The 24,175-nt window shown below is 47.9% G+C and overlaps 1 protein-coding gene across 11 annotated transcripts in view; it reads right to left on the bottom strand.

The window, feature by feature from the left end:
- WNK2 (WNK lysine deficient protein kinase 2) overlaps nt 1-24,175 on the bottom strand; it is a 121,236-nt gene that overhangs the window by 72,018 nt on the left and 25,043 nt on the right. For all 11 annotated transcript variants that reach the window (XM_075433000.1, XM_075433003.1, XM_075432993.1 and 8 more), the window contains exons 3-5: nt 10,259-10,431; nt 9,056-9,276; nt 4,533-4,690 (exon numbers count right to left, since the gene is read on the bottom strand). In XM_075433000.1, the coding sequence (XP_075289115.1) occupies nt 4,533-4,690; nt 9,056-9,276; nt 10,259-10,431 (552 nt within the window). The remainder of the gene's footprint in view (nt 1-4,532; nt 4,691-9,055; nt 9,277-10,258; nt 10,432-24,175) is intronic.

Here is a 24,175-nt window from a genome sequence, read left to right as displayed (position 1 = left end):
CCACTTTATCCTGGGCTATGACATGCACACAGTTACATACAGGTAAAAACAAGCGTGGAAAGCTAAAGCAGCAATTAAGCCATGAGAATGTGGTCAGGCAGAATAGCAGGTCACAGAAATAAGGATGACAACCTTACACTTCAGACACGCATAATGCATAATTTCTTAAAATAAAATAGTAGTGTCTCAGAAAGGTAACAATTCCATTTTCTATACCAATAAGAACTACCAAGGCTTGTGACATGAGCAGTTATGGCTTCAAAAGTATCTTATGCCCTATTGGCAAGCAACAGTTTGACAGATTGTTAGGGCACAGAGTAGAAACTATTCAAAAAGATACTATAATGGCAAACCCAAAGTACTATGCTGGCTACGCTGGGCAGCAGAGGGAATGTGCAGCCCTGCGCAACCCAAAGGCAGGTCAGAGGCACTCTGAGGAATAAGGCGGTGGCTGTACCTTTGCTAGCTTGATGCAAGCACTAGCAAGCAGTTCCAAGCCTTTTAGATGCTACCAGCACCTCCACCGGTTGCCACCAAGATGCTGAGCCCAAGGCAGGAAGTGTGAGTTATTTATATATATATTTATATATATTCATATAAAATATTTACTATATTATTTAAAATATTAGCATCAGGACACTAGACACAGCACGCACATTTTCCCATTACATTGACCCTCAATTTAAAACACCAAAGACAGTGCTTACATTTCCGCTGCAGGAAAACAGTTCCATCCAAAAATTCAGTAAGGTTCTCCCTGACAAGCTGCAACACGGAGAGCGTTCAGGAGCACGGCCCCACTGGTCCCCTCCACCCGAGACGGCCAGGGCCACGCTCCAGTGAGCGCCCCAAACCTCACCTAACGCTAGGAAGAAAACGGCGTCATTCAGCCTCCTGCTTCCAGCCCGCATTCCCGTGTCGTGTGTCGCTCCAGTAAAACCCAACGCCAGCAATAGCTGCCACACGACCAACCCCGACCCTTCGTGGGAAGCAGTTCGCTAGGCGATGGCGAGGGATGGGGCGAGGGACCCCCACCCCAGATGTCCCCACCCCAGATGTCCCCACCCCAGATGTCCCCACCCCAGATGTCCCCACCCCAGATGTCCCCACCCCAGTAGCACCTTCCCTCCGGCCGCGGGGTGCCTTGCTGTCGCCAGCTCTTCCGTGGGTGCAGCTCCTCCAGAGAGGCTGCTGAACCGCCGGGATGGGATGGGACAGGGGTCTGGCCCGCTGCTCCTCCTGCACCTCCCCAGGAGGTCCACCCCCTGCTCCTCCTCCATGGCCTGCAACAGGGCATTTGACCGCTCCACAGGGAGCGGGTTAACCCTTTCCACGGTACAACAGGAACGCCAGTTCTGCCACCGAAGGAATCCTAAGGGTGCCTTCGCTCCCACCGCCACTGCCCCAAGCTCAGCTGGAAACAGCAGTAGCGGACCCTCCGCGTCCGTACCTGGATGCCTGCTGCCTCAGCTCTCCCCGCCAGACAGCTCCGTTTCAAAAACGCCCCTTGCAAGTAATTAAGCGACCTTTCAGCAGCTTCTCCACCGTTACTCATTCTTCACAATAAGCGTTATTTTCCATCTCTCTAAAGTTGCTAGCGTAAGACCAGTTTTACAAAGTTGTAAGTTTGCCGTATAATCCTCAGCTACGTAAAAGTTACTGCCACAGAAAATTAGTTGGCTCAGGCCTTCATCAGTGTTTAAAAAAAAATGACTACTTAAGTCTGCCAATTGAAATATAACATCTAATTAGGAATCCTCTGATTAATCATTACTCTTCACCATCTTGGATATTGCTTTGATAAATGAGGCTTAGGAGTCTTGCGAAGTCTTAATTACCAATATTCCAGATGGCCAAGGGCTGTGCACAGCGTTTCTCCGGGCAATGGCAGGCATCTATATCACCAGTAAACCCATACACACACCCCCAGGCTGCCGTAGCACCAGCTGACCGCGGCGGCAGGTCCACAAACAAATGAGGCCCTTCTCATGCAAGCCGCTCAGTATCTAGGGTTATAAGACCCGTAGCACGCCGAGGAGACAAGGCCCCAGAGTCTAACATGAGAAGAGACTCCCGTTGTCACCACGTGAAGCTTTAGAGCCCAAGGAGACGTCTCCCAAGCTACCGACAAAGATGGCATTTAGAGCACATCTGAAGGACTACGTGCCTAAACGCAGCCAACAAGGCATTGCACCAAACGAAATCAACTTTTCCTTGTAGGGGAGGAGCGAGTGGAGTACCAATGGGATAAAGCACCACGGAATAACGATGGGGAACAAGCAGCCACCCTCAAGGATTCAGGCAAGCGACTCCACAGAGCCACCCAACCCATTCCACCACTTTGAGGAGACACAGCAGGCGTTCCCAGCCAGCCCATAGTGCAGACCCAGCGACCCGCGGTCAGTGACCCAGCAGACCCATCTCCACAGACATCCCCTTCCCCACAGTGCCATCAGGAGCTGCTCCAGCCACAGCAATGAAGCCAACGGCACTGCCAAGCAGTTTCTAATGCCTTTTTGGGTTTTTTTCCCCTAATAATTCCTGAGTAGCTATGGGTTTGAAAGCAACCCTTTAAGAAGTGTTAAACCACCAGAGACCAGGGTTGCAGTCTGTTGGGAAAGATTCAGCTCTACCAAGGTACAAAGGCCAGCTTGCAAGGGTTTACACAAAAATGGGATAAAGCTGCATCTGCTCTTCAGGTGTGTCCTCCTGCTTTCAGAAAGTCATGGCAGCTCTCATGTCCAGCAAGGGCATCCTCCTGTGTCTCGTGAATTCGGTAGACTTCAGCTTCCACTTCAGAAGTGGCACTTTGGGATATGGTTTAGCAGGCATGGTGGTGTTGGGGTGACAGCTGGTCTTGATGATCTCAGAGGTCTTTTCCAACGTTAATGATTCTGTGATTCCAAGCGCAGACTCCCAAAGTGTTTGCACCCACCCTCTCCCACCAGGTCAGCACCATCACAGCTGGTTAGCACAGCACCCAACAGCAAGAGCACCAACTTCCCGGCATCCCGGCCTTCAGTGGTGGGGAAAGACAAGATATCCAACAATACAAGCTATACCTAGAAAAATTAAGTTGCATGTAAATCCATCATTTGGTACATGTGAGTATTTGGGAATCCAGTGAAACCACCTCTATACCCAGCGTGAAAGATAGCATACAGCAAAGCAGAAAATGTAGTTTTGACCTCGAGCAGTGCTTGCTGACTGCAGGATTTCACAGAACTACCCCGACTCGCTCAACCTCTTGGAGAAGGCAAGTGGTCTCAGGTACCCTGCAAAATCAACCCGCTATTACTAAGCTTCATTTGGGAAGATTTCTACTCGTAACACAAGCACTCGGATAAGAGCAATACAAACCAGTTTTCAGACCACGCTTTTGGAGATTGAGAGATGGATCCGCTCATTGCATCTACCACAAAAGCCTAACTGCTCTTTCTACCTTATAGGTCAAAGAAATAAAAGCAACCTTATCTGTAGCTAGTCTTTGCAAATTTTAGCACAGCTTTCTGCCAAGGATTACCCTCTTCACATCCCGAGAGTGCAGACTGTGTCTTTTGGTGGTGCACGAGGGCCAAGCCACGCAGCGCTCTACCTGCTTTTGTAGCAACCTGACGGAAAGAACTCCCTAGGAAAGTCCTTGACAAACCAATCTGTTTAACATAATCTGTCCTGAAAAAAAACCTCCTGTAACTCTTGGGTTCACTTAACCAAGTAGACCAGAATATAACCACAGCTGCCAAAGCCTTTGGCAAGTCTCACTGCTCTGCAGTCAGTGCTTTGCAATCTGAGAGCATCTTGCAGACTCAGGAGTTTTTTCAGGCATTTGCAGTTAACAGCTCATGTAGACAAATACATTTATCATCTGGAGGTGAGAACGTTGGAGAGGGTATTTTATTCGGTGTAGAGATTATGTTAGATTTTCTCCTCCAGCCTAACCTCATCTGAAAATGCAGCAAACCCACTTCCACAGTTCCTGTCTGGGGATTACCAGACCATGCAGCGTTCCAAAATGCAGATATAAAGCTCCTCTGGCTGACTCCAAAACTCAACCTTGCTATATTTTTCCCTTTTATATATTCAGATAATTTGTTACACATACAGATGAAGCGAATCCATGCTAGAAATCCGAATCAAACATCCTCCACCACACAAATAAGTATGTAGGCTAGAAGTTAGTCCTTTTAGCTTTGCGGGAAGCTTGATGAAGACTGAGAAGTCCTCATTTAGGAGGCAAGACTAGAGTGAAGATTTTTCCCTGTTCATTCTTCCTAAGTTTTATGTATTTTTTTGGCTGACAGAGACAAAATCAGCAACAAAGATTACTGAAAATATTTTACGCAGCTGCAGTACAAACACAGCCCAACTGGGGAACTGCAAGCTTACAAATAAACCTGCAACAGGTTTGCATAACCCAGAGCTAAGACACCTCAACTTCTACAACACGTTCAACGGTATAGACAGCTCACAGAAATATGCTTTTAAACCCTCAAATTACAAAATCCCAATACAAAGTAAGGAGGTTTACTCACACAGGTTACTTTCCGGTAAATTTGAGCAGCATTCTGGCATTCTGAGTAAGGGTATTCTGAGGTAGCCATTTCCAACATGCACATTCCAAAAGCGTAGACATCCACGGATTCATCGTAGTGTTCCTCATACATTTCCGGGGCCATGAATTCTGGTGTACCTACACAGACACGCACAAAAAGAAGGTAATTTTTTTATAAAGTCTAAATGGCTTTAGTCACAGTCTCTTTCACCTGTAAGAAATGCGCCCATAATAGCTGTGTAAGGGTGCACGCAGGACTATTTCAGAAGAGGGAAATAACTACCATAAGCTCAAGCATCCTCCAGGGAAGAAACCCAAAGGCAACACACACACCCCTACACACCCATGGCTCGCTGGTAATAATACAAAGGGGAAGAGAGAAAAAGAAAAAAGTATCAAAATTCCAAAAATGAACAAGAGAGATACGGCAGGTTGCCTGACCATACTGGATGTCACAAAACTTTCTTTTTCTGGGTGCAGAGAGGGATGCGTACAGGCTTGCGGAGGTGAAAGAAGGAGAAATGAGAACCTTTACTCCTGTGTTTATCAACACAAATTTGCTTTTTTTTCCTTCCAGCAACCCCCCCACAGACAGACAGCACTTGAAAGCAAGCAGTATCACAAATCACCTACAAAGTCACGCACCAAACATTCAACGTCATTCTGTCACTGGTTTAGTAGGACAAACCAACGAGGCTACTCACAGAATAAGGTCCTACTCAACAGGGACTGGGGTGTCAGAAATCTGATGCAACTGGATAAATATTAAGCGAAGCACAGTACTCACTGCTTCGTAATGGGAAGTTGCAGCTTTACGACAAGTGGTAACTTGCAACGCCTGCAACATTTGCACAGCAAACTACTCTGAAAAGCAGGGTCTTCTACAGCACAAGGGGAAAAAATTAACACCTAGGTAATTTATTCCAGGAACTGTATCTCGTAATGTAATTTATGCTTAGGAGTCAAGACTAATTTATTTCCTTTTTACATTCAGAAAAGACGAAGGCAGGCAGATCGATGCAGCCACGTGCTGTGAGAAGGACGAGCGCGCTGTGAGCAGCGGGATGCCGAAGGAGCGCGAGAGGTCTCAGACCACGAGAAGGACCAGGACAAACTCTGCCCACCCAGCCCAGCAGCAGCCGCCTCGGCACCCAGACTGCCCCCGAGCCCCACGGGCCCCTTAGTTCCGCGTTATGACACCTCCACATCAGCAGCACAAGCACAACTGTGATTAAAGTAACATATCCTGGGCAAAAATGGTTCTTGTGCATGGCTGGGGACTTGACGTAAGCTTTTTTCCAACGGCAAGATAACCGACATCTCTCAAAATCAGGATCTATCAGTAAAAATTTTTGCATGCTTCCTGAAGCAGAATCATAGAATGGTTTGGGTTGGAAGGGACCTTGGAGATCCTCTAGTTCCAACCCCCCTGCCATGAGCAGGGACATCTTCCACCAGCCCAGGGTGCTCAGAGCTCCATCCAACCTGGCCTTGAACACTGCCAGGGAGGGGGCATCCAGACTTGGCCTAACTCACAAAACAAGCCGCAGCACATGCATTTCTGTAAAACTCATTTCACGAAATTCGGGATCGATCTCTCCTCCTGTTTATGTTCCTTCTACCTCAAAGACACTCATTCCTTCAGCCTTTGTAAATCAGTCTGACCCACGTCGTGAAAGCTTAACTCGGTGCCTGCTCTGAGGGTTTTTCTCCCAGCAGTCACCCAGGTGGTGGCTGCTGCTCCGAAACGGTTAACAGCCACCACAGAGAAGGGTTTTTGGAGCTGCTGCCTTGTTTCAGAAGGAAAAAGACTCAGGCAGGAGTGAACCTCATAAATTATGGAGCATTTCAAGCAAATCTGAAAAAGTGATAGCGATCGTCTAAGAAGCAAATGAAATTCTTGACACCGTTCCAAAATAGCAGGAAAACGACATTTCCCCCCACCCCCGGGGGTGGGAAGGCACACATACAGGCAGCCTTAAACAAACCCGACCACCTAAACGTAAAGCCGCTCGGCATCCGTTCAGCTCCTCCTGGCAGAAGGAGCTTTGCCCTGGCTCAGCTCCCCGCAGAGATACACTGCAAGGTCAGACCAGCATCAGCGAGGGCATGAACGCAGCAAGGGAAGAACTGGAGCTCAGCCACGCTGACTTCATTCCGCTCAAGCCGCTGTAAAATCACAGCTACTGATATCCCTTTAAAGCTACTACATCCACGGAGGGGGCAGAATTACTCATCTCACCAGCGCTTCCAAGCCCTCCTCGTTCCTTCCTTGGAGCAGCACTGCTCATGAGAGAGATGAGCTCGGTTGTACTGCCAAAATGAACGCCAGCAACCTGCAGCCCTTTGCAGCATGGAATTTTTCAGGCACGAGCATGCTTTGGTGGTGTTGTGGTAACAACTGATTTTACAAAAACTTGTATTGGTATTACCAATATTATTCCCAGCATTGGTATTACTGATATTATTCCATTATGTCCCATGGGCATTTGTTATACTGCAAAAAAGTGATGTGAAGAAATGCTGACCCTCAACAGAAAAAAACCTCGTCAATTCTTCGAAGCTAAACACTGGAGAAACTTAACAGATATAAACCAAAATGACTGCACTAAAATCATCGAAGTTAAGCAGACCCACAGTAGCCAAGCACATATCCAAAATTTCTGTCATTCTGACTTCACAATACTGGGCTCCCTAAACATTAAGGTCGATAGTTTTGTACAAATAATTGTAAAGAGCTATAATCCCTGAAAATTGGAGATGCTAAAATAACTATTTAAGCAGCCACTGCTCGAAAGGTAGGATGCTGTTTTCGTATCTAGTAGGGGAACAGTGGCTGTCGTTATCAGTTTGCTAACTCTAGTTACCTAGAACTGAATTTCCATTTATATTATGAGCCGAAATACAAAGACATGCACGGGAACTCCCCCCATTTTCAGCACCATCTCACAGGAGTCGGCAGTTTCTGAAAACCATCACCTACAGATCTGAACAACGGAGATTTGGTATGGAATTTTCGGTAAAAAGAAAAAACACTACAAGATGTTTGAGGATTCAGGAAAACATTAGATTCACGCAGAAAACGGCGAACGTAACTTTTGTGAGGAAATGACATCCTTGGACAGTCACTCAGAAAGCAGCCTCCCAGCTCACACAAACCCCAGTTCTAACGCTCCTCATGCGGGCACCACCTCAGGGCACCAGCTCCTGCACATCCTAGTGGAAATTTCTTTTTAATTTCGTACCCGCTGACTTTTAATGAGTTGCAGATGCTGTTTCACAGAATCCCAGCATGGTCGGGGTTGGCAGGGACCTCTGTGGGTCACCCAGCCCAACCCCCTGCCCAAGCAGGGTCACCCACAGCAGGCTGCACAGCACCGCGTCCAGGCGGGGCTGGAATATCTCCAGAGAAGGAGACTCCACAGCCTCCCTGGGCAGCCTGGGCCAGGGCTCCGTCACCCTCAGAGGGAAGAAGTTCTTCCTCATGTTCAGCTGGAGCTTCCTCTGCTTCAGTTTGTGCCCGTTGCCCCTTGTCCTGTCGCTGGGCACCACTGGAAAGAGTCTGGCCCCATCCTCCTGACACCCACCCTGCAGATATTTGTAGGCATTTATAAGGTCCCCTCTCAGCCTTCTCTTCTCCAGGCTGAACAAGCCCAGCTCCCTCAGCCTCTCCTCAGAGGAGAGATGCTCCAGTCCCCTCGTCATCCTCGTAGCCCTGCGCTGGACTCTCTCCAGTAGCTCCTCATCTTTCTTGAGCTGGGGAGCCCAGAACTGGACACAGCACTCCAGATGGGGCCTCACCAGGGCAGTGTAGAGGGGGAGGAGAACCTCCCTCGACCTGCTGGCTGTTTCAGCAGAACCCTGCCCGGACGGCGTCGAGGCGGGATGGGCTCTGCGGCTGCTGCTGCAGGAGCCGCCTGCTCTGCTGGTGCCCAGTAAAGGGGCATGCGGCGTTCCAGCCGTGCCACCTCCTGCAAGGTGGAGCAGCCCGGCTCCCCAGGGCACTTCTGCCTCCCCCCTCAAACACAGCCGTCCCTATCCCAGCACCGCTGCAAGCAGACAACAGCCTTCCCAGGGGCTTTCCGAGGGAGCAGAGCATCCTTCCTCTCTCCTCACTTCCCTCTTTGCTTCCCCTGCCTCGCAGCAGGCACCAAGCCTCCTCCTCCTCTCCGAGGGTGATGCACACAAGCTGCTCGGAACCTTTGCTGCTTCTTGGGAAGGGGAGAGGACAAGGATTTGTGGATACCAATATTCCAATTAAAAACCAAACCAAGGCAATGTTTTGTCATTGTGACACAAAAGGAAGGAGAAGAGGAAGTCATGGTAACATTTCCCACCGACCGAGACTTTTATAGTGATGTAAAGGGAACGGTCACAAAAACATTTCAGTCTCTGCTACCAACCTACAAGTGAAAAAACCACTAATGCAAAATGTGAAAGAAAGACATTACAAAGACAACCGCCGTACCAACATAAGGAAGCCAAGGAGAACAGGAGGATTACCTATTACACTTTTGGCAAACGAAGCTCTCTTCAGGGTGGCCAGACCCAAATCTCCGATCTTCACAGATCCAGTTGGTCCAGTAATAAAAATATTGTCACATTTTAAGTCTCTGTGAATTATTGGTGGAGTTCTTGTGTGCAAGAAAAGCAGACCCTTCAGGATTTGCCGGCACCAACTACGCAAGACTTTTGGTTTCATCACTTTAAATCTCTTCAGATACCTAGAGCACAAACATACACAGAAATGGTTATTAAGAAAATGAAGTGTTATTAGAGCTTCTAGGGGCTTTAACAGCTGAAATTCCATCCTGGGTAACAGCCCGTTATCAGAAGCCGTAATAGCAGCTCGGAATTATCACAAAATTGAAAGAAATAGATTTTTTCAGAGGAGGAAATAGAGCATTCATTTTTAGGGAGGAAGATAATAAGCATTTCTGGTGCAAATACAGCCAAATATTTGCAAGTCTAATAGTACAAAAATTCACTTCATAAAGAGAACAGCTTTAGAATAGGTTTCATACATTCAGATCAGAACAATACTGAAGCTTGATTTTAACCACGAGACTCTGACCTCTGTACCACGCACCTGCATTTTCCCCCTGTGCCCACAACGCTGACCGCGAGGTGCGTTTGGGGAAGACGTACAACCTGCTAACGCGCTGGCGGAGCGGCGCACGGGATATCGGCACTGACGAGTACTGCTCCCGTCGGGGCTGGAAATCTGTTCCAGAATTCACGCCAACTGTTTTGTATCAACCTGAACAAGAGCGCCAGCACTGAAAGCTATTCATTAATATTGTTTAGTAGATAACCTAGAGCATCTTCTGCTTCAAAAAGAGGGTCTACCATTGAAGTGCTATTCTGTCTGGGTTTTCTAACAGAACATGCAAATACAAGCACAAAAGCAATCACAAAAACACACCCTGACAAACGAAAATGTCACAGGCAGAAGATGAAACACACCAGGGAGCACTCCTGGTAGCACAGCCGAGATGGGAGAGCAGGGAAAGAGAGGCGGAGGCCACAATTCCTCCTGTCAAACCAACGCACTTCGAACGCAGGGACAAGTGACAGACACCAGAGAACAGCTCCATTTTTTTTTTCTTTTATCTGGAGGTGCCTTTTTTCAGAATAGGAAAGTAGGATTTTTCTAAAAACGTCCGTGGCTATTCTTAGCCCTCTCACCAGGAGCACAGCACTTACGTCTTTAGCGTTCCAGAGGTCATCAGTTCGGTCACCAGCACGATGCACCTTTTGCCTTTCACACAGGACTCCCAGAAGTCGTAAAACCTCACGATGTTTGGATGCTGCAGACCTTTCAACATCTCTGCTTCCTCTTTAAATCTCTGCCTCTCTACCTTTGTGAGTTTTCTGTCCTGTAAGCCAAAATAAGACATCAGTAGCAAATGGGCAAAAATAAAATAAAGGCACTGCATTGCGAAGGTATTCGGAATTTTAGGTTTATTTTATGCCTGTATCATAGGCATATCATATCATACCATATCATATCATACCTATAAACTCTTTCATGTGAGAGATGAGCAGCGTGTATGAACTAGGGCACTTGCCTTAAATCCAGTGTCAAGAGAACAAAGATTTGCCTCCGAACAGAGAGCTCTGTGCTACATTAAATGACAGTATTAATACTTCAGGCAACAAACCCACCGGTGGCTCAGCGGACCAACACGCGTGGTGCCGTGCGGCTCGCTGCCCGCGGGGTTGGCAGGCACGAGAGCTCACCTCCAAGCACGAACGCCCTCGCGGCCGAGCCACCGCCACCCATCACCACCGTGATGTCCCGTCCCACCACCCCGCGACGTCCCCATCGTGGTTCCGCCAGCGGCGTGGCAGAGCGCTGAGAGGCAGGCGGCCCGGTCGCGGCAGAAGCACCCGGCTCCGCTCCCCGCACCCATCGGCGGCACGCAGAGCCCGCTCCAGCCTCTTTGCACGATGCCGAAGAACAAAACCGGAGCTTTGCCCAAGACCATGCCGTCGCCGGCTGGGAGCACTTCCCTCCGCTGGCCTAGAAACGAAGCTTTTTCCTTCTTTAAAAGGTGCAGTTGTGTAACTGTTCTTACTCACAGCAGCAGAGGCTCACAAATCACTACGATTAATTAGTTCATATTTTAACCTCAAACACTTTCCTTTTCTCAGCTTGCTGAGGCATGTTTATAAGAGCTTATTCTCCGTGAACTGAACGGGCACCCAGCCGATCTGTAGCCAAGACGCTGAGGGATCCGGCCGTGGCCATTCCAATGGCCTGCCCCCGTCTGCCACGGCAGAGCTCCACACGGGAACGAGACCTTCCATGGCCATGGACAAGGCAGCTTTGCACGGGGACCTCACGAGGGGAAAGCCCAGGCTGAAACGATGACGCTTTGGCTCTTCTTGGGAGACAGAAAACCTGCTTCCTAGCAGGCTGGGGGGCATCTCCAGTTCCGGGGGGGACTGGTGCCCACATCCCTGGGGCAGCAGCACCCCGAGCGAGGCGGCAGCTCTGCTGCGCTGCGGCAGCCCTGCTTTTTCTAAGTTAAAAAAAAAAAAAAAAAAGAAAAGAAAAAAAAAACAGGCTGTCTAATGAGCCAGGAGAGAAGAGCCTGAGAATTGCCTTCAAATCCATCACTTCTTCCCCTGCTGCTGAGTTTCCTCTTAATTTAAACCCTGTAGAATAAATCAGGCACGCTGCTATTAAGGAGGAAAAGGAGCGAGCCCTTGTGTGAGACAGGAGGAGCGGAGTGTGGGCTAGCAGAGAAGGGACAAGGCTGTGACACAGAGCCAGCAGTTTTTTAAAAACCTAATTAAAAAAAAGTAACACCATACCACTTGACTCTCATTTCCAGATTTCTGAGCACTGTGAGAAGTTTTCCGCTGCTGCCTTAAGGGCAGTTTTATCAAACATCATCCAGACATTGCAGACAAGCATACTCTGTCTGCTCTACACAACGAGCACAGTGCCGACCATTTGGGCTGCTGTCTGAATTCAAAGCACCAAGATGGCAAGCTGGGCACCTGCAACAAAGTGATTCTGCAAGGCACAGATGTATTTTATCTATAACTACAGAAGAAAGAATCTAGGTGCCGGGTTTTTTTCCCCCCATCAGAGTGACAGCCAAGCATCTCTCTCAGGAGAACGCCTGGGTCCAGCACCAACCCTCAGGAGGAGAGGCGAGGGCAGGGAAGCCGTACCGGCAGGGCTTCGGGCAGAGCAGCCCCCCTCCACACCATGCTCCCCGGGTCTCTGGCGCTGTAAAGGCTCACACAACCTTTTCCAAATTCCTCCAGGCTGAACCTGTCACACGAGTTGTTGGCCAGAGCATGAGCTGTTTCTGAAAGGGCTTAACCATTGAACCATTTTCTACTCTGATACAGCAAAACCGCCCATTTAACTGTGACTCACTCGGAGTCTAACCCAATCCCAGAAAACCTTCACTGCAGTCACAGACACCTATTCCCCATCATATCATGCACACGAGGCGAGATGTCCTCATGCTGAAGGTAAGGGTGTAACCTGAAACAACCGCAGAACATCCATTATCAAGACGGGGAACAGGTTTCTTTGGAAAGGTCATGCCAAGGAAAGCTAATCCACTTCACTGGATTGAAGGCATCACTTTGCATAACCCAAATTCATCAAAATCTGGGGGAATGAAGCGACTCCCCAGCTTCACCCGAGGAGCTATCGGCCATCACACTACCTGCGGCGGGAGATGTTCACCGCGTGGCGCGGCTGACCGAGGAGGCCCAGGGATGCAGGGTTACACGTGCCGGCCCTGCCCCTCCATCGCTTCACCAGCCCAGCAGCCGCACCACGCCGAGCTCACCGACAAGCTCATCGCTCAGCCTGCTCCCCTGTCTCTGTGGCATTGGTGCTGTTCCGAGCTTCCTCAGGACACCACACTTCAACCCTGGGAAGCATTCTCCTCCCTCTGACCCAGGAGATATCAGTCTTAGTCTGCAGGTATCTACAGGCTTCCGCTCCTTTTAAGGCATTCCCACTTCTTGGCTCTTTCCCTCCTCGTGGGGACACAAAGTCTTGGCTCACGAGGCGACATTGTAATTCCATTTCAAATAACTGAAAGCTTCTCAAGCCTGTTACTTAGAACCAAGGTTTCTAAAACAAACTTCAACCTTCAAAAGTCCACAACAATCACACCGAGCTGCGACTTCTCCCAGACAAACCGAAGTTCAGCAGAACCAAGCAAGAAGCGATACAGCTGCTCGGTTTGTGCTACTGCTAGGAGAGAATATGTAAGTTTAACTTGTTTCTCCATCTTAAATTGTGAAGAATAGTCAGCTTAAAAGGCTTCAGCACAGACGGTGTCGGCAGCGCAGCTGGAGTCGGAGCACCAGGGAGCAGACACAGTAACAAGGAGCTTTCTCACCCTCCGAGCTTTAGATGTACCAGCTTTGTAAGTACGTACCCAACACAAGCTCATCAACTACCTGTTATCTTACTGCAATGCCGTAGCAAGAGTCATGGCCAGCAGCAACGGAAGCACCACGGCACGCCAGACGCGCCCACCGCCACGCAGCCTACGACCGCGCTGACGTGGCATTCCCCGGCGCAGGACCCGCGCCCGGCTGCGAGTTCCACGTCGCGTTCTCACTGCTGCTCCGGGCTCCCGCGGCTGTGTGCTCACGGGGTGCTGCAGCTCAGGCACGGCATCGCCCGACCCGCAGACCCTGGCTGGCTGGCGGCTCCAGGATTGCACCTCTCACAGGGATAAATGGGCATTAATTAATTAATGCTGGGGTTGTACAATGTATCCTTCACCACGAAGGGCAATCTAACACACAGATATTAAACAAGTGGTCAGAAGAGATTATAAGTTGTATGCTACCTTTTCTTCATTAATTTTCATAGAATCATTAAGGCTTGAAAAGACCTCTAAGATCACCAAGTCCAACCATCACCCCAACACCCCCATGCCTGATAAACCATACCCTGAAGTGCCACATCTACACAGTTTTTGAACCCCTCCAGGGATGGGGACTCCCCCACTGCCCTGGGCAGCCTGGTCCAATGCCTGACCGCTCTTGCAGTAAAGAAATTTTCCCTAATATCCAATCTAAACCTCCCCCCAGAGCAACTTCAGGCCATTGCCTCTCGTCCTATCGCTGGTTAGTTGGGAGAAGAGACCAACCCCCCCTCACTACACCCTCCTGTCAGGCAGTTGTAGAGAGCGATAAGGTCTCCCCTCAGCCTCCTCTTCTCCAGACTGAACAGCCCCAGCTCCCTCAGCTGCTCCTCATCAGACTTGTTCTCCAGACCCCTCACCAGCCTCGTTGCCCTTCTCTGGACACGCTCCAGCCCCTCAATGTCCTTCTTGCAGTGAGGGGCCCAAAACTGAACACAGTACTCCAGGTGCGGCCTCACCAGTGCCGAGTACAGGGCCACGATCACCTCCCTCCTCCTGCTGGCCACACCATTCCTGATCCAAGCCAGGATGCCATTGGCCTTCTTGGCCACCTGGGCACACTGCTGGCTCATGGTCAGTCGGCTGTCAACCAACACTCCCAGGTCCTTTTCCACTGGGCAGCTCTCCAGCCACTCTTCCCCAAGCCTGGAGGGTTGCGTGGGGTTGTTGTGACCCAAGTGCAGGACCCGGCACTTGGCCTTGTTGAACCTCACACAGTTGGCCTCAGCCCATCGATCCAGCCTGTCCAGATCCCTCTGCAGAACCTTCCTGCCCTCGAGCAGATCGACACTCCCACCCGGCTTGGTGTCATCTGCAGACTTACTGAGGGAGCACTTGATCCCCTCATCCAGATCATTGATACAGATGCTGAACAAGACCAGACCCAAAACTGAGCCCTGGGGAACACCACTCCTGACCAGACAGCAGCTGGAGTTGACTCTATTCACCACCACTTTCTGTGCTCGGCCATCCAGCCAGTTTTTTACCCAGTGAAGAGCACACCCACCCAGACCATGGGCAGCGAGCTTTCCTGCTGCAGATCAAGTTGCAACTGCACAGTCCGTTCTAAGCATCAAACCACCGAAAGCTATTAGCTTCTTTTTGGAAGAAATAATTCCCAATTAGTAATTTACAGCCTGGGTCGTGGTGAATTACACACCCATTTGGAGAGACTGGAGTAAACCGGTGTTTGCAGCAGGAAGCTACAATAAAGCAAATTTCCTATCTGTAAATCATGTTTCTGCTAATCTAACACACACATGCTCTCTGCTTCTCCCTACTCAGCACACACAGGGCGAACAAATACCTCTTTGTTAATATAAAATTTATCCCTTCACTAAGTTCCTTAGCAGGGAACAACAGAAAAGATTGGAATTAGTAAGTAACTGGGTTAACCAAATGAAAGCGAAAGCTTTCGAACTACATTTCTGGAACAGCACCCAAATTAACAGCAGGAACATGTTCTGTTAGTCATCCCCAAGCATCATTTCCTCCAGGTTGTAACATATGGGCTCTGACTAAGACTGCAAAAGTTATACAAGCAAGAGACCGGCTTTCACCTGAGTCTTTAGAAGATTTCTAAGAAAGATTAACAACTGAGGTCAGGTTTCTTGCCTACTTATTTGTGTGGAGTTAACAGATTGAGGAATAAACTACATCCTCAGCCCATGAAGAAAGAGCATCAAATGAAAGAAATAAAAGACAGACCACTTCTTTATTTTATTTTTTTTTTTTTTTTACACAGCAACACCAATAACCATGTAAAAGCAGGGTTTGAAGCACAGCTGTTGGCAAACTAGAACGTTGTGCTGCTTTGCAGTTCCACTCTGCTCCTTTAAGTCCCTCCTTCCAAAGTCTTCAATTTTCAGTAACATTAAAAAAAAAAAATCAAACTGCTTCAAAGGCTTTCTAAGTGGTAACGACTTAAGGATAAACTCACACTTGCTAGTGAGCAAGCCTGGGCCACAGTGCAGCTGGTTTCAGACAGACAGCTGAGGTTCTGTCTTGCTCTGAAACAACCCTTGGCTATTTTCAGAGACCCCTTCCCAGCCCAGACAGATTCAAGCCATCCCTTTGGTGTGTTCCAGCCTTGCTAAGGACATCTGAAAGCCCCCTCCTCTCCTGCCCACACATTTCTACAAGCACGTCTCCTTCCCTCGCACACACCTAGACTTCTTGGCCTCAGGACTGCTACTTCCAAGTCCAGCTAGCCTATAAACATTGAGTTTGGGTTTGGTTTTTTTAACGCTTAAACTTGCATAGCTGTATTTGCTGAGGGTTATTTAATTTTGCCCACCACGCTGGAACAGATTACGATTTGTGTGGTGCAGCGAGCACTGGGTCAACGACAGCCGTAAGGGCTCACCTCTGTCCTGCAGAAGCTGCAACGTCTCCCACCCATATTAACGATGAAGGAAAGGAAACGGAGAGGCTCTTCTGACACAGGAACAGCAACCGAACATCTCAACCAGCAGAACGAGCACCTGTCTGTACAGTTGCATTTTCACATCCAAATGCCAAATCTGTACATTCGCTCACGTACCACAACTACTCTTCTAACCAGAGATCGCCTTGAGATACAGAATCAGCAGTGGGATCCACTGACAGCTTTCTCCTCTGCAGCTGTCCATTGGTTTATTGTGGATTTAGGAACAGAAGCACAGTTCTGGTCTGCCCCACAGCCACGAGCTCGGCAGCGAGACACCCGCCTTGCTGGGAGCAGGCAGCAGCCTCCCCGGACATCCCGCAGCGCGAGCCAGCATCGTGCTTTGCTCGGACAGTGAACCTAGGACGTGCTAGACTGTACCTGCATACCACTTAATTCTTTAAATTCTGTATTGCCAGCGCTGCCTCTTCAGGGAACTGCCACAATTTTGCAAAAGTTGCCAAATTTTAAAAATTGTAAGGCCTTTAGAAATAAAGATGAACAATAACTTACTTTAGAAGAAAAAAATCAATTTTTGTATTTAAAGTGAAAACTTTACTCATTTAGTGCAATCACCTTTTGCGTTTCACACGAAGACTTGCCTAACCCACTGTCAGAGGCATCTAGGATTTCTCCCAAAGACATAACTGGGAGCAAACAGAGGCTCAGACATGCAGCAGTTGGGCCTGTGAAGAGCCCGAGATACTGAAGTAGCTGCTCTTGTGCACCAGCTCTACGCCTTTATTACGCCTATGCTATAAATTTTTAACAGCATTCAGGACCTTTCATTCCCACACCCTGTACACTCAGTTATATGCACATATCATTTAAATATATCACATATCACATCTCTCCTAAAGGAGAAAATCTTCTTTCTGTGAGTAAATAGCAGATGTCATTAGACAACTTGCAAATCAGGAACATAATTTTACAGCTTCATTACATATCAGCATTCAGCCAACATTCTGCCTCACTAGGTCCCCCTCAGTGAAGGCACAGCCTGCTCTTTGGTAGCCGTATCGGTGAAGCACAGTGAGCTTTCCCAGGGGTAACTCATTTTCCAACTGCGTAAAAAGCAGCCCTTGCCCCCCAAGTACACTCACAACTCGATGAGCAGGAGCTACAGAACAGGCTGAGAAAGATTTACTTATTCGCCTGAGTCATTGCTAGAAATCTACAAAAAGTTAGGAGCTTAATTTGGATCTTTACAGCTAAATCTTGGACTGTAGAAAAGGCTGAGTTTGCCTTTTCGCGGGACCAAGTACAGCTTGCTACTTTTCAAACTGGTTAAGGGACACGTCCAAGTGTTATGGCAGCAGAACATCGAGATTCACGTCTACTACCGAACATCAGAACTGAAACTCCTGCTGCAAGGTGCAGGAGGAAGGGGAATCCACATCTCAAATCACAAATCTCAACCCAAGAGCCATGGAAACACCTGTGAAACCCAACATCATGGGCAGAGACCGGGTTTTACAGATGAAAACTTCCCAACACAACTGCACGATGATAACCTATGGTTAAACAAAGAAGTTCTTGTCACAAGCAACTGAATTAATTGCATGCAGCACCCCATTAACTCTCTTAATTACCAGCGCTTCACAGGTTCCACATAAGCTTGTAATTTTAGATGAAATACCAGAAACAGTTCAGGCTTGCCTGACAAAATGACCTTTTCAAAGGAAACTGAAATCAATGTGTGGAAAAAGCTGGACAAATCCGTGACACCTGATCACCTCTGCTCACAGAGAATGAAAAAACCCGAATCGCCAAAAAAACACTTAGACATGTCATGAGAATTTGGTATGCTGGTATTTTCTGGAATTCACTTCTGAACCTAGTGTTCATTCAAGATAATGCAACTGTTGGTGCTGTTTTTAAAAAGCATTTTGCTTCACCTGCTCCACGTGATCTATAAACACAGCGTTTGGGCATGTAAAACGTCCAACAGCACAAGATGTAATGTCTCCAACAGATGAAGCCAAACACCAACATGCCTGTGACCCCGCTCCCACGTCCCACCCGCAGCGGGCTCCGACTCCCAGCTTCACCCCTCAGGGGTTTGGAAGAGCACGAGTTTCAGGCTGGAAGGCTCGGGAAGAAAATGCAAACACCTCCAAGTATTGGTTGACGCCTTTGCAGTGTTCATCAACGTGGTTACGAATTATCCCCATCTCAGTGATGGATCCGTCCGTACCACACAGCCTGGCAGAGGAGGAGGTAGCTCCAACCACCACCTCCCATGACAAGCTGCAAATGTTGCTATTTCAGGGGAGGTTCAGATTGGATCTCATGAAACATTTCTTTACTGCAAGAGTGATCAGGCACTGGACCAGGCTGCCCAGGGAGGTGGTGGAGTCCCCATCCCTGGAGGGGTTCAAAAAATGTGTAGATGCAGCACTTCAGGACATGGTTTAGCAGACATGGTGGTGTTGGGGTGACAGTTGAACTTCATGGTCTCAGAGGTCTTTCCCGACCTTAATGATTCTGTGATTCTATTCACCCCATGACACTTTCCAGCATCTCAATATCAATGCTCATTTGGCCAGTAAGCTTTGCCAGCCAAAATTAACCCAGCACAAAGAATCAGTAGAACAAGGCAAGTTCTATTTAGCTTTGCCCTGGCAAATTTAATTTGAGTGTATCTCGCACAGCATTTGGTCCTGCCTAACAGGCAAATTTTTATCCTATTATTGCTACCATTTCTCATTTTGCTACAACCTAGCAATTCCGTACTTCAGTTTGTAAAACACACCTAAAGTGAAACATTCTTACCAGTGAATTAATTGTAATCTACCAGTGACCCTAAGCAGAGAACAGGATGCTCCGTTACAGCCACAAACATTCAGAATAATGAAACAGTTGCACTGTGACCTGCACACAGCCACATAACCCGCACCTTCCCGCAGCATCGGTGTCTGGAATGGTGAAAATCTGTCAGAAGGGGAACTCTGCTAAGACCCAACAGAAATGTTTACGTGGCTTTACAGTTTCAGTAAAATACTTTGTAAATGATTAAAATTTTCTTTGCAGCAGTAGCAAATCTGAGCACTAGCGAAACCGGATTCATTTCTATCTGCTGACACTTTATAAATGGAAGAACATAAATGCAACACCTATATAATGACTTTTAAATATCCTCACTTTCTATTAATTTTTATCATTCATGAAATACACGACTTTAGAAAAGTCACCTAAAACAAACCATTCCCTTTGGAACTTCTATTCAAGCAGAAACACAGTAACAGGAAATATATTATCATGTTTGTAACAGATCATTGAAGTCAGAACACACATTTTCTGCCTCCAAAATTCAGCCCTCGAACTGCGCTGCGCTCACTAGTCAGCAGGTTAGGTGGCCTTACCAATTCTAAACGATACCCACTGAACGGGCCTTCAGACTTAGTCCCTAATTACAGACTAAGTATATTTATTTTAGGAAACTATGCCAAAAATTATCATATTAGTAAACAAAGCAACCCTCAAGCCCCCCCAGACCAGACAGCTGGACTGAGGACCATGTACCAACTCTGCCTGCAGCAGGCTGCAGAAGGAGGTATTGCCAGAGCTCTTCAAACCACGGCTCTCACCAGTGATGAATGCACCTTGAATCCGATCACTCTCCTCACAAATCCACTTTGCGTCACGTAGAAGCAGAGTTAAGAGCCACTTCTCCCTTGTTCTGTCCATCCAACACAGCACAACGCCAGCAGACCCTGCAGAGCCCCAGAGAGCCCCAGGAACATTGGCAGGTCCCTGGTCCTCTAGGCCTCGCTGGCCGGGGCCACGGCAGCCACCTCGAGCTCTCCGTGCAGGAGAACAGCTCGCATCTTCTGCCTCCTCTGTCACCCCAGGGACTGCAGCCGTTCTTCAGCCAGACGTATTTTCTCCTCCTCCTGGAGGAGAGCAGTCTTGGTGCACAAGCCATGCAAGCACGGAGAACTTGCCCACGCAGCCCTCAATACAAGTTCAGCATCTCCTATGTCTTCACGTCTTTTCACAAAAGAAGTAAGACTGACCAAGGGCATGTGTGTATGTCCATACATGCTGAACTTCATTATACTGAGGGAAAGGAATATAAAATGGCTAGACAACAGAAAAGCAATGTGTCTTTACGCAGACCTTCATTTAAACTCTAATATCAGCTTAATGGATCCTGGAGATGAACTATTTCAGTGCTTCCCTCACACTGGGGCCTGCTGAGCCGCCTACAGCCAGTCAGCCAATTCTTCTGTGCCCACGTTTGACATCACTAGGACACAAAAATCCCCGACCAGGAGGCCCTCAGTACACCCTGGAGATCCACGGGTAAGCAGCACTGACACCAGCAGCATCATGAGCTCCTCCTCCTCCTCCCAACCAAGGATCTCTTTGGGGAATGCAATGACTTGCTCTTTGTTTTGAAAGAAAACTCCTTGCAGAGGGCCATATTCTTGCAAATACCCGATTTAAACTCCTGCACCTGGGATGTCAGGAGTCTCAAGGCTGCCCCAGGAACACTCTGCTCTCGTTGCAGGCTCACTCCACAGCACCCCAGAAATCACCAACTGCTTGCTGCTGCTGGAAATAAAATTGGAAAGAAGAGCTATGTGGGAAGGATACAGCGCAAAGACAAAGGAACAGGCCCACAGGCCATCTTTTCTGCTGTAAGAACTCAAGAGACTGGAAACCAGCATTCCCTGCAGCGTGCCTATAAAACCCTTGGAAAGCAGGGCCAGGGACCCTTTGCTGCCACAAAGGCACTTTGCAGACTGGGGTATCCCAGCTCCTGAATGCTTACACAGGGATTTATCAGAAATGTCTTACTCAGGAACCTTTCCAAAGGCTGGAAAGAGCTGTCGCTTTCTGTGCGCTCCTAACACCGCCTGACAGCCTGTTAGGAAGCACTGCGAGGCAGACGCTGCGCTCCTGCCCAGGACACGTTCATCAAAGTCTCACATAACGGTCAGGAATTAAGCTGAAAGCATCACATTTGTAACAAAATATTTCCTTTTTCCTTTTCTTTCTTTTCCCTCCTGCAGAGCTTGACATTCTAATAGCCCTGCCCAAAAGAATAACACAGCTTGTCAGCTAAAACACACTAACAGCTAAAAATTTAACTTCCCATCCCTTCAAGAGCAAAGCGTGAAAGGGTAACATCAACATGGGGTTATGAGAAAGATCTTGGCCACTTTCCAACGAGACTGTATGTTTGGGCTGATAAAGATCATGTCATTGACATAATAAACTCAGATCTCTGCAACACATTTGCTTCACATGAGGAAAGATAAGAATGAAACAGAAAACATGCATTACATAAATTGATTCAAAACTGGGTAAGCTATCAGTTGCAAAATCTAAGTTACACATATAAAAATGCATGTCCTTCATGATTTTCAAGAGGTTCTGCAGGGCTTAGGTCTTGTTCTTACGAAGTGATTTGTGTTTTTATAAAAAACCGTGGAAAAAGAGCCCACCGTTACTAACAAACCCTACACCTTGTAAAGAATTCGGAGTGCTGAAGCGTAGAGACGACGGGTCACAGAGGCCGAGACGCTCGTGCAAGCGGGGTGACACTGTCAGACCCGCGCCCTTGGCTAAGCTCCTGGGGTACCAACTCCTGTGCTAGTTAGCAAACGCAAACAGGATCGTTCAGACCTCGGCTAGACAGGACCTGTGAAACCGTGGAGTCAGCAGCACCCAACCTAAACAACCGCGAGCGATGCCTAGTGACAGGAGCTCCTGCAGCCCATCATGGCAAGGGCTGGAAAACTGCGCGAGCAGAAGACCCCAACCAAAACAAAGCCCGTGTCTTGCACTGGCGGATTCGCAGCTGGTGGGCGCAGACACATTTCTGGCGCGTCGGTGCATTCAGACCCCTTGAGCACAGCTGTTCAACAAGCTAAACTGTAGCCTACGGCGGGACGGATTTTATAACGTGACGCAAGGAATGTTCCATATACTGCATTGCACAACAGCATCCGACATTCAGAGACTGTACAGAAAGCAACATTAATCAGAAAACTACGAGGACAAAACACTAGATGCAGTTCTATGAAAGATTTCAAGAACAGAATTACAGAATGCTTTGGGTAGGAAGGGACCCTTAGAGGCCATCCAGCCCAACTCCCCTGCAATGAGCAGGGACATCTTCAGCTGGATCAGGCTGCTCAGAGCCCCATCCAGCCTGGCCTGGAATGTTTCCAGGGACGGGGCATTGACCACCTCTCTGGGCAACCTGGGCCAGCGTTTCACCACCCCTCCCTGGCCCTGCTGCTCACTTTGCTGGGGATGCAGCCCAGGATACAGCTGGCTTAAGAATGCTTAAGATTTTCAAATGGGAAAATTAGGTTACGGAAAAGAATGGCCTGGTAGTTTGGGCTTCACACTCGGATTTCATCGAGTAGTGCAAGGAGAAGATGCTGTCAACAGATTACTTGCCAAAAAAGACTCATTGTATGTTGAATCACATTATTTCCTACATTTGTAAAACTCAGTACCAGTTAGCAAAACATGCAGAAGCCTTCCTCTGTTCTCTCTCCCTCCCCCCAAACGCTCTGCAAACAGGAACAAAACGCCAAAGCCGCCCTTACTCTCCAAACTCCCTGAAGAAGGGGATATGTAAAGATGACACCGTCCTTGGCTATCTCGCACACTCTGCAATGATCTGTACCTACACAAAGCAAACAGGAACTCTCTTCAGGTTGGCTGGTGTATGACCTCAAGCACACTAATGAGGTACGACAGAACTGAAGAACCCACTCACAGAGAAGTAACCCAACAGAAGCGTCTGCCCTCCTCTACTAATTTCAGTAAATAAAGACTAAGATCTCTTTGAATAAAAGAACTAAAGAAAAAACCAATAGCGCATACAAATGTCATATGAGTGACACCACCTGGTTGCATTGCTTGGGGTTCTTTTTTTTAAATACAAATTGCATTGCCTGCAAAAGTTCAGACTGAAGATCCATTTGGTTCAATGCACATTAAACAAAAGGGTTCTGTATTCAACAGATTAATAATTGTGCTGCTAAACACTTTAATTGAGGAGTTATAAAGACTCAATTTTTTTTTCCCCATGAAGATAGAGCTCTTTGCTCAGTAAAAGTTAACCACTTATAAAACAAAATACAGAATAGTGAAAAACTTGACAAGTTAGGAAAAACAACCTGGGAACTGTGTCTAGTTTTTTGTATGATTTTAAAACGCTTTATAATAATTCTTTAAACTTTCCATAATTTAAGTACTTCATCTCTCCTTCAAGATTTTACTATTAGTAAAGACCAATCAACATGCCCTTCCAAGACTGCAAACGCCAGTCTCTCTCTAGTCCCTACAGCTTGCATAGCATGAAAGCTTTTTCCTAGTACAAAACAACAGCTTAATTACTAGTGAAGGAGAACCAGCAGTTCAAGCAAGACCTTTTTTGATCGCCAGCAGTACCGGACACTCACTGTAAAGAACATAATCCTGGAAGCGTGTCTCCCACAGGCCCAGGGCCACCAACAGGTGAGTACACAGAAGGGCTTCACTGCTCAGCAAGTTACTGTTCAGTCGTGGGGAAAACGGTACTCACAGAAAAATGAAAGCACAGATGTCTGCAGAGTAGGCTGGGAAAAAAGGAAGAATGCAAGATTTAGCCATGTATCAGAGGACATTACTGGTCATTGCCCTACCCTGGGACAAGGAAGTGCTGTAGGATATATCCTTGCAGGAAAATGTTCAAGACCATAACTGAAGTTAAAAGCAAAACAGATACCCTCAAATGATCCTATTCACCTCTCACAAAATCACTGT

This window comes from Opisthocomus hoazin, chromosome 11 (assembly GCF_030867145.1).
Source record: "Opisthocomus hoazin isolate bOpiHoa1 chromosome 11, bOpiHoa1.hap1, whole genome shotgun sequence".
NCBI classification, from domain to species: Eukaryota; Metazoa; Chordata; class Aves; order Opisthocomiformes; family Opisthocomidae; genus Opisthocomus; species Opisthocomus hoazin.
The sequence above is the reverse complement of the archived record's forward strand: the minus strand, read 5'-3'. Positions and strand labels throughout refer to the sequence as shown.